At 33.5% G+C, this 11,885-nt stretch overlaps 1 protein-coding gene across 1 annotated transcript; it reads right to left on the bottom strand.

The window, feature by feature from the left end:
* Positions 1 to 8,107: 8,107 nt before the first annotated feature.
* On the bottom strand, positions 8,108 to 8,664 carry LOC120088648 (histone H4). The gene has a single exon (XM_039046064.2). It carries the CDS (start codon positions 8,582 to 8,584, stop codon positions 8,273 to 8,275), a length of 312 nt encoding a protein of 103 aa, XP_038901992.1. The 5' UTR covers positions 8,585 to 8,664; the 3' UTR covers positions 8,108 to 8,272.
* Positions 8,665 to 11,885: the final 3,221 nt, after the last annotated feature.

Genomic DNA, 11,885 nt, shown 5'->3' on the forward strand with positions numbered 1-11,885 from the left:
AGAAAATTCTAGCGACCAACTCCAATTCTAGTTTAGCTAAGGAAGAATTCTATCTCCACTTCCTGAGCAAGTCCTTACAATACCCATCTCCCTAGGGGAAAAATGAATGTTAAAATCAAATAAATAGTATTGATGTTCTTCTGATCTATCTTATTTAAGAAGATTTTTGTCAATTTTAACGATCTCATTCATCTTCTTCACAGAGAAGGTCACTATGGGTTTTTACAGCTTCATCTCTCTAAAAGAAAAATTCCTTCATCTCAAATATTTTTGTTTCTCTTCTCAAAAGATCACAAAGCCCACACCTCTGGTGTTTCTCTTCCCCCACAGAGAATATAAAGGAAACTCTTGTGGTAGTAGCCATCTTGGATTTCTACGTTCGTTGGAATTCATTTGGTTCCTGATTGGTTTAGAAAAGAGGATTTCGTGAAGAGGTTTTGGCTTCAAGGGTAAGATCTTCTCTAACCCTAATTTCCTCTTTATTCCTTCTTCAATTGCATGCTTAAAATTAATTTGTTAATTGCATAAATTGTGTTCTGTAAAATTTTTGTTCTATGAAAATATTTTTGGGACCGATCATCGCTTTTGCAATGGACTTTAAGGTTCCTTCACTCTCCTTGTCCAAGAGGGATTCGGTTATAGTAGACTATAATTAATTGTTCATTAGAGGGATCAATAGTACTTAAGGAGTTAGATGTACTTACGAGGAATTTGTGAATGGTCAATGCACTGTTGATTGGTTATATCCAATTGATATATAAATATATATATAATGTGAAGAGTGCAGCTATCGGTATTTAATGAAGCGATTGGCAGTTAATGAATGTTGATTAATTTAATTAAAAATTTTAATTAATTAATTAAGTATCAATAGAACTTCAATCTATACGTCCGTAAGGTCCCCTCGTTAGCTCAATTAGTATTAATGAGAATCGAATTGATTTTGGATTAATTTTAATTGTTCAAATTAATTAAAAGGAATTAGTTATTTTAGATATAATTAATATAATGTACATGATACATTATAATGTAAAGTTTTAATGAGAAAAATAAATATTTGAATATGTTTCAAATATTAATGAATGTGATTCATATAAAAACTATAGGTTCAAATTAATCTGAATGTCATTCACATTAATTCTATAGGTTATATGAGAGATTAACAAACCATATATTATATTATATGTGATATAATATAAACAGATTATGTGTTATATTTAATATAACATATGATTTAATATTTAGTATATATTAAATTAGTTTTTATATATAATTAAAATTCAAAATTTGAATTTTTGAAATTTTAACTTCCTCAACCCACTCTCTCATAATCAATGTGAAATATAGAGAGTAGTTAGAGAGATATTGATTTGATCTTCTCCATTTTGTTCTTGGAATCTCAATGCCTGAATTCTCTTTAAAGATTTGTTCTCAAATAAAAACTCTCCCTTGTCAAATTAATCTTCTCAAGTCCACAAACTCTCAAACGATTCTCAACCTAGAGATTAATGAGGAAATCCTCATGGTAATATCCTAATTTTGAGCAATTCTTATTGTGTTCGTGAGTTTCGGTGTTCAAGGGTGAAGGAGAACGTTCGAGTAGTACATTGGAAAGGGAACGTGAAGAAATCGTTCTTCAAGGATAAGTCATTCTTAATCCTTCCTCCTGTCCAAATTTCTGTGTAAGCATGCTTGATTAGAGTAAATGCATATTACTTTATGTCCTTTGTTAATTCTAGTTTTGTAAAATAAAAATTGGGACACGTGTACTTATTATTAAGTCGAAATTTTGCTTTTGCAAGATTATATGCTCAAATAATTAAGCTAAGGGCACAATTTCTTGATTATACAATCAGAATCATTCGTCTTGATAATGTTGGTGAATTTACATCCCAAGTTTTTTATAATTATTGTACGTCAAATGGAATAAGTGTTGATCATCCTGTAGCTCATGTTCATACACAAAATGGTTTAGCAGAATTATTTATAAAACGTATGGAATTAATTGCTAGATCATTGATTTTGAGAGCTAAGCTTCCTACATCCGTACGGGGACATGCAATTTTGCATGCTGCGTTACTTGTACACATTAGGCCAGTAGCTTATTATAAGTATTTGTCATTACAATCAGCTTATGACCATGAGCCAAAAATTTCCCATATGAGAAGTTTAAGGTGTGTAGTATATGTTCCAATTGCTACACCACAAAGATGGGTCCTTAAAGGAGTTAGAAATATATGTTGACTTTGATTTCCCATAAATTATTAAATATCTTGAAATCCTGACGGGAGATGTACTAAGGAGAAATATTATATTATATTACAAAAATATATGCTCAATCCTTAGTATCCTAAAAACCATTTATCATTCTTTCATCCTCTCATTTCTCATTTTTCAGATTGTCCATGTGTCTTATAATTATACATCATCAATATCTATGTAATTTCACTACATACTTACCATTTTGCCTATAAATAGTGACATGATGTGAATATTGTTTGCATGCACATCCATATTATCATATTTATTTCTTTTCTAAATTTTGATTATTTATTTTATATATTTACTGTTATATTATATCGATTTTCATATTTTCATTGTGCCTCGTTTCATTCCTCAATTTCACAACACATTCGATAATTTAATTATGTAGTTAAATTCAAACAATAATACATAATTCATTGTAATACCATTTTCTTTTAAATCTCATCACTTTTAATATACTAATGTTTTGTGATTTGCATTCGAGAATAATTTTGACAATGAAAACCTATCCAAAAGATAAATTTGAACTGCAAATTGATGAAATATAAAGTCCAATAGGTGCATAATAGGCAGACCGCACTTACTCCTTTTGAAGCATCAATCGACTCCAATCTTACAGTTATTATTCCATAATCAACTCCATAATTCTTCGAAATAATTCATTAACCTCGACTGAACTCCATTCAAGGAAAGGAATAATAAATATAGGAAGATTTCGGTCATTTAGTGATGGTGCAAAGCTCACTTGAATGTTCACGTAAAATGCTTGAGCTATGAAGTTGCTTAAGCAGTAAACACAGAACAAGCATCCATTTCGAAGTATTCATATTTGAATTATACAGAAGAACATGCGAAAGAGAAAACAAAAGTTAGACATAGCCAACGGCCAAAACAGAAAAAAGGAGTGAACAGTCTAAATACGATGGATAGGATTCAAAGATGACATCCAAACACAGGTTTTTCTCCTAATTAACTGCACACCCCAAGAATAGTTGTCGTCCTTTGCTTCATTATAAGAGGTAGATGTTTCTCTGGTATCTCTTTGATCTGGCCCGGTGTCCTCCACAAAAGATGTGAAAATGTACATGTTGGCACGGAATCTTACAAGCATTGTGGGCCCTTCATGGGCTCTGTGCTGGTCAATTTCTCTAGTCTGGTCTCGTCCTCCGAGCTTGACCTGCATGAGAGTACTCATGCTGGTATCAAATTAGTTTAGGACGTGTATAATTTAGTTAAGCACAAAGAGTAAGATCATAGTTCTCCAAATTCTCCTTTGGAGTTGTTGAATAAGACTATCTATGATACATTTTCATTGACGCTCCTTGTGGTTACATGTCACGCCAGTCACCAACAATGTCATGGTAGTTGCAGTTCTCTAAATTGCATAGGGCTAAGACCAAGCTCAACTAGATTATAACCAATTAGTATAATTACTCTAACTCGATTGGGTTCTAATTCTTCTAACTCGATTGGTCGGCCTGGAAGCTGAGGGTTTGACTTTTCCCTTTTGGGACATGTAATTCACAATGCTGCCGCCAGTTTCCCTTGGGTTCGGGCCCATCCATGGGCATTGTGTTTTGCCTGAAACAACCCTCAATAGTATGGTTTTATATTGGGTGGATGTTTCTCCCTCTAGCGATTTTTTTTTTGTGGTGAATGTATGGTTCATAACTTCATTGTCAAGTGCTTTACACAATTTTTATTGTAATACAAATTGTTATTTAGTTTTGAAGTCTTGGCTTAGGGATTCGTCCCTAAGGCCCGTGGGCTGTGTTCTACTCTTTTCTTAGGAATATATGGTGTTAAGAAGTTTCCTTGAAATATTATAAACCTAATTAGAAAGCAGAGAAGTAAACAGCTCTGTCTATCATGTTGCAACAGTAGGCTGTTTTGGTTGAGGTTAATTGTGGGGCTGAATGAACGGCGAGCTATACAATAAAAGGAAGCAATAAGATTTTGTGGGATTTTTTAATGTTCAGGCTTCTTAATGCCTATGAATGTACATGAATCAAGCGATAATATCAGTTTCTCTATGAAGTCAAACATATTAGGACCTAGGGGCTGAACTTCATCTGAAGTGAGGCTCAAAAAGTTCCTTTGTTGACAAGGAGTGTAGATAATTTTAGAGATTGTGCATGGAACCCAAAGACGAGGAAGGAATTTTGCAGCAGAATAAGTTATAGTAGTAGAGTTAGGGGAGTCAGATGAAAGCGATGATGGTTGATAATTGTGGAAGCAGGGAAAGAGATATGCACGATAAATGGATTGGTATAATTAGAAGGTTGCCCCAATAAAGGGGAAGATACTATATGCTAGCAGTGAATTTCATAGGATTTTCTTATGTGGAGGCTTCGGTAAGAGTTCCAAGTATCGAGGGAAAGAATGTAAGACGAGTAAAAGGATGGCAAGCAGGTGGAACGAAAAAGTAAGAGGGAGATAACAGGAGTACAAATTGAATCAATTTTTATTTTCATAATAGCTGGATTTTATGTAACCATAAAGGATGGGTAACCTAAAAGGATTAGAATCTTGAATTTTGTGTATTTTGCCATTATATAACATACTAACTCGTTTTGAGGATGTTGGATGTAATTGAGGTCTAAATTAAAGTTCAAAAGAATTCCAACAGTTCTACCTGCAGAAGTTATGTTGACAACCACAGTGTTTAAGTAATGGGCGCATTTACAGAAGTACATGATATTCTAAAATTTATGGTACCAAAGCTTGACTGATGCTGACCTTAGGTTTGGAATCAAAGAATAAATAAAAACCCCTTGGGGGATTTACGTGAAGAGGATGAAGAACCGTATGGAGGTTAAAGTCAGACGTTGAATACTGGTGGAAGAAACGCAATGTGGTCTTATTAGTGTTAAAAGAGATTTGTAGAGTATCTCACAATTCTAGATGGACAGACAGATCAACAGGAAGTTGAGGGAAAAGAGAATAGTGATCCAATTCTGCCAATAGAAAACAGAGTGAAATAAGGTTGCAGAGGATAGAGAGTGCATGGACAAAAACTAGAGGTGCCCATAGTATCCTGGTGGATCAACGGGTGAAATTCTGATCAAGTTAAAATGAGTTCAAAATGGCTACAGCCTACATATTACCTTATTTATTTATTTTGTTTATCACAAGGTTATATCTAACGTTAGATGGCTATCTAACATCTACCTGGGTACCTACCAGGGTTTTGATTTTCAATTACGGAAAGGCTGGAGGATGGCTAAATACTTATTTGAGTGACACAGGGTTGGCTCTCATTTGTGTTGGTTTCGAGCAATACAGAAACGCAAAAACACACAAGTAAAGCTACAAACAATGCTCCAGGTAAAATATAGTATAGTGGAAAAATCACAGTTTATTCTGTGAGGCACGTAATCTTGAATTACAACCATTGTTGGAACATACGGCTATACTAACAAGCACTTCAACACTATGCATAGAAAGCTAGAAAGGAAAAGAAACGAAATCAGCATCATCATGATTCCATACACAGGGACTGCACAGTTACAGACTTACAGTTAACAGAAGGGAGAATTTACACTCGGATTCTTCAAAACCAAAGAAACAAACATCAAAATGCATAAGAACAAAATCCAGTAAGAAAAATGCAATTTCAGCTAACTACACCTGAATTTAAAAAGACCAAAAGGCTATCTGGAAAATAAAAGAAAAGCAAAAGGTTGCATTCCTCATTCCCGAATTTAATTGTTGTGAACACCATACAAACAGATGAAAATGTCAACTCTAGAAAGAACAGAACAGAAAAGAAATGAGAAAGTACCCAAACAGGGGCAAATATATACATTGGGTACAAGTTCAGGCAAAACAAAAGAGAAACAAAATGGAAAGTGGAAACACATAGGCAAGTAAACAGGTGTAGAAAAAGAAATAAATGAAGTTCTTTAGGATATTGAAATCTGAATGTTACCTGGTAAGGCCCAGTTAGCTAATGGTGTGATCAGGTTGAGAAATGGAAACAATCAAGAGATCTCAAATACTAAGCTCCATGACAAAAACAGCAGCAATGAAGTCTGCTATAGCAAATAATCATCATTAACATCAACCAACGAAAAGCCACAGAGGGAGATTTGTAAATGGCAACCCAATATAAATTCTCACCTGAAAAATACTATGAATTAAGAAAATGATACGACTATAGAGGTGCCTCTTCTTGGTTAACCTGTCATTTGAAGCATTAATTGCCACTGCAGGAACTGTAAGACTAATCGGTAACATTGACCCAGACAGCCTCCAGCTTTGTATTAATTCCCCCCATGGATATTTAAAGCCAGGTATACTTGATTCATGGAAACAACAAATTGAGATGACTCGTACTTCCATTTAAGCAGCGCAGAGAAACAGATAATCTTACTTGCATTTATTTAAGCATCTTCAATAAAATCTTTTGACAAGCCACTCATTCCAGAAAACAAAATTTTATAATTCCTACCATTAACAAATGACCAAATTGCTCGCAGAGCACGAAATATAAATTTCATATGAAGTTTTGAACCCAATCATAGCTCAAGGTTATGAATCCGAACATAATCTTTAAGCAAACCATGTGTCTTACAAAATAACAGCCCAAACGAGCCAATAAAACATCAGTTCACAGGTTCAATTATAGCATGTATCAATGCAATAACGCATTTCAGGATAAGAGTAGAAAATTACATTCATCACATATGAAGAATCTGGTTGAAATCAGATGTTCTAATCAACCCAAAGCTTCCAAAGAATAATAACTTCAGGCCTGAAAGTTGAATGGCTCAAACCACTTATGATTCAATGACACCAAAGAACAAGAAAGCTGAAGGAAACTCTCCAATGCTCAAGAAACAATCATCAAATAACAATGAGATCCAGTCATAATCAGGCGAGAAAAATGCAATTTCAGCTCAATCCATCTTTATTTAAAATACTAAAAAGGTATCTGGAAAAAATAAAAGAAACCAATAAATTGGCAGGAAAAGAGTAAATTTATGTCAACTATCTTGCATTGATATATTGCTACCTATCTATAATTTAATACCTTATAAATTTTCTTGACACTCAAATGTTGTACGGTAAGGCAAATTGTCCAGTGAAATTAGTTGCAAGTTGTCCCGTGAAAATAATTGAAGCACACATAAGCGATCAACAGATTAACAGGTAACATTGATACAAGCAGAGCCACCAACTTAACCAATGGTGGCAGGAAAGAGTAAATTTATGTCAACTAACTTGCATTAATTTCTCCCATGAAAGCCAAATATACTTAACTCATGGAAAAAGCAAATTCAAATTACTCATACTTCCATTCAAGCAGCGATATATAATCTTACTTGCATTTATTTGGTAGCATCTTCAATCAAAGCCTTCATCGAGTCAGTCATTCCATAAAATGAAAATATTATATTCCTCCCATTAGCAAATGAATAAATTGACCGAAGAGCACGAAATAAAGAGTTCATATGAATTACTGAAAGGTTCTAATTCTAAGCATAATCTATCAGCAAACCCTGCATCTTGCAAAATAACATCCCAAACAGAGAAGAAAGCCTCAATTCATATTTTCAACTATAGTACTAGCAATGCAACAAGTGAAAATAAAATTAAATATATCACATACGCAGGGTACCAGCTGAATTTAAATGATTTAATCAAACCAGCGCTGAAAGTTCAATGGTTCAAACCACATACGATTCAATGAAACTCATTGTTTTATAAATGAAAGAAACCAAAACTCTCCAATGCCTTGCTTTCTTTCTTTGGATATTCATTGAACTCAAATTGTAGAAGATTAAACAGTTGGGTCGAAGAAATCAGTTAAATGTCGAGAAAAGAAGAACAAATAAACTGAAGAAAAGCGAAATTCTTATAGCACATCGGTTCAATGAAGTAGACCATCACTTCCAAACTAATGAGAAATTAACTTACATCAAACCAATAAGAACGAGCTCGCCTACGAAATATAAGATCAAAAGCAATGGTCTACAAACATTCTTCGTATTAAACCCTAAATCTAACCTCCGAAACCGTACAAAGTCCTTCCCTGCCTCTTCAAGGCATAAACCACATCCATGGCAGTCACCGTCTTCCTTCTTGCATGCTCAGTGTAGGTAACAGCATCACGAATCACATTCTCAAGGAAAATCTTCAAAACACCTCTGGTTTCTTCATAGATCAATCCACTGATACGCTTCACACCACCTCTACGAGCCAAACGGCGAATTGCAGGCTTGGTAATGCCCTGAATGTTATCTCTTAAAACCTTCCTATGACGCTTAGCTCCTCCCTTTCCCAATCCCTTGCCGCCCTTTCCACGTCCAGACATTGTCGCCGGTGAATTTAGGGTATGAACAACGATGCGGAAGAACAGGTTGTGAGTTTTGATTTTGATGATAGAATTGTACCGATACGGCTAATTTATGGAAGTGCAAATTCGAAGCCTGGTTTTGGAGTTTAGCTGAGAATTCTGTCCTCCGTTGGATCTTGGAAAGATTGACGGTTCAAAAGTTCAATCCGCGTGAACTCACTAGGGATTGTACTTTAAAAGTGTAATATGTTTCTTTTTTTTTCCCCTTTTTCCCGGGTAACTTGAAATTCCTGAATCCGGAAAGCGGGAAGGCCCAAATTGTGTTAGAAGTCTAAATTTCAATTTGCAAGCCGCTAATGGCTATTGGCTAATGTGGTCTTTTCATATTTAAGCATCTAAATTGAAATATAATTTTAGACGCTAAAAAAAAAAAATACTACATATAACCAAAGTTATGGTAATGTTTTTTTGTTTTTCAATTTCAAAATATGTGATTTTGTGAAGGGATGGTGCACAAATATTTGAACTCTTTGTCAATAGTATATTTTTTAGATTGATGTCTTAAATCTCGTATGATCCTATAGTTTGTAATTGTATTGTACAAATATTTTTTTATGTAATAAAATATGTGATGTTTTGTTTCAAAATTAGTTGCATTAACCACGAACTAATAAACTAGCATCCAATGTTATCTTGTAGCTTAAACATGTATGTAGGATATGTTTAAGTGATAATCTAAATGGTCTGTAGTAAATAGATAAGGTTTGATATCTCATCCTAATGACATTACGAGTTACGAGTATGTCCCATTTTATAGATGTTATAGTTGTTGTAAAATACTACAGATGATTTGATCCCAATCATTCATGTGAAAACATGTGAGTGAAGATATTATATACAGAAGAATTTGCATAAGACCAGACCACAAAATGTTTAGTCTCATTATATAACGTCGTTCATAATAGAGACTTACATTTCATTAGGATGACCATAGGTAACATGATCTGAATCCTGAGTGAGTTGTGAACTCCTACCCATTAAGGCGATTTTTTTATTTGTATGGGTGAGAGTGGTCAGATCATCAACTCAATAAGCCTATCATTTTGGAGATTCGTCTGATTGTGGAGTTGGGAACAAAGTTACACAAAAATGAATTCACTCATTCCTCAATGTCTGGGCAAGTAGATAAATTGCTCCCTTAAGGGTTGATTTCGGGGCTTGAACAATGTGGCACCACACCTTCTCCTGACACGAGAGGGGTTTGGTCATAGTTTGACTAAAATTTATTATCCATTAGAGGGATCAGTAGTACTACACGAGTTAGATGTAACTATAGGGGCAAAACGGTAATGTTGGCTCAGTTGTACTTACGAGCAATTTGTGAATTATTATTATACTGTTGATTGGTTATATCCAATGAACACAAAAATATATATGTAGTGTGAAAAGTGCAGTCGTCGGTATTCAGTGGAGTGTTTGACAATTAACAAATGGTGAATAATTTATAATAATTTAACTAAAGAGTTTAATTAATTATTCACGTACCGTTGGAGCTTCAAGCTACAGGTCCATTAGGTCCCCTCGGTAGTTCAACGAGATTTAATGAGAATCAAATTTTGGATTAATTTGAATTGTTCAAATTAATCGAGGGAATTAATTATATATAATATAATTAATTAAATTTAAATTACATATGTTATAATTACTATAATATATTTTATACATATAAAATTTACAAGATGAAGTAAATATTTAAATATGATTTAAATATTAATTATATGAATTGGATTCACATAATTAAATTTAACACATATTGGATTTATATTAAATATCATTTATGAGAGAACATAAACTATAGGTTATATTGTATATGATACAATATATAAACTATAGGTTATATGTTATATTTGATATAACATGTAATTTAATGTATATATCATATGATAAGGTAGTTATCATATAAATTTATATATTAAGTGATTTATTAAATGAATTGATTATTTAATTTATTTAAAATCAATTGTTGGGAGAGAATTGTGACTCATTGCCCATCTTTCTCTCGTTAGTGGGAGAGGGAGTTATCATCCTTTCCTTTTCGGTTTTTACAAAAACCAAGAGATAGAAGTGAAGGGTTGTGTGTTGCTTCTACTCAATTAATCCTCACTCTACTATCCTTTATCTCAATCCCCTTTCAACCAAAATAATCAGAGCCTCACTCTTCTAGGATTCTTATGTAAAGAATACTGAGGTAGTCGTTCGTGGTGATGTTCACTGGTTCAAGGGATTTTTACTTGAAGATTAAATCTTTAAAGGAAATGATTTTGAACCATTTTATTTTATTATATGTAATTCAGTGTTTGCTTGCTGTAAAATTTAAATGCATAATGTTTGTATATTGTATTTTTTAATTATGTGAAAATAAATTTTGAATTGATCTTCACGCTTCCACTCAAGGACCTTCAAATGTTCCTTCATATATATCTCAATCAATTGAATTATATATGTATTCATATTTAATTGTGCAAGGAAAAAAACTAAAACTTAATAAAGAACATATGTGAGTCAAAGTGCACTCAATCCACAATAATCCTTGTTGTTTGAACAATAAGAAAACTTGCACCAGTATAGTATCGTGTCAAGTCTATTCTAATGTCCAAATTAGTACAAAATTGTCTAGTTCAACTAAACAATCAAGTATATCATTCCTTATAATGTAGTAGGGGCGTATTATTTATAGGACTCATTGTCTGACAATCATTCGAAGCATGTGCATTGCTGACAATGTCACAAATGGTGGAGTTGTCAAGGTTGCAAGGTTGCAAATATATAAATATTTGTAATATATATATATAAAAGAAGGGGATGGGTCCCCGCGGAAACCCGTTTCCCCCGCCGGGAATTCTCATTTCCCCCTCATCGTCAACCTTAAACCCTTGTTATCCACTTCCTCTTTTGTGAAATAGAAACATGGTGGGCCAACCCGAGGATCGAGATTTTGTCTTCTTTCTTTGAGGCACACGATCCCTCGGAGTTTTTATGGGTTATGCATGGCTTATGGAAACTCCCACCAAATGTTATCAATGCTTATGGTGTATTTGAATAAATGGTGCAATTAATCCCTATCAATTATTTTGACCCTTAATTTAAAATTAATTGATTAATTAGTGTTTTGATGATAACAAATATGTTCTTATTCACTAATAATTTTAGTATTTTGATGAGACTATCAAGGAGAGTTCGACATAACAATTCCAACACAATTTGAATCACTCAAATTGAAGCTCAAATGAAAAAGATATGGCCGAAACAAACTTAACAT

Source organism: Benincasa hispida, chromosome 10 (genome assembly GCF_027475165.1).
Source record: "Benincasa hispida cultivar pf3 chromosome 10, pf3_genome.v1.1, whole genome shotgun sequence".
Classification (NCBI taxonomy): domain Eukaryota; kingdom Viridiplantae; phylum Streptophyta; class Magnoliopsida; order Cucurbitales; family Cucurbitaceae; genus Benincasa; species Benincasa hispida.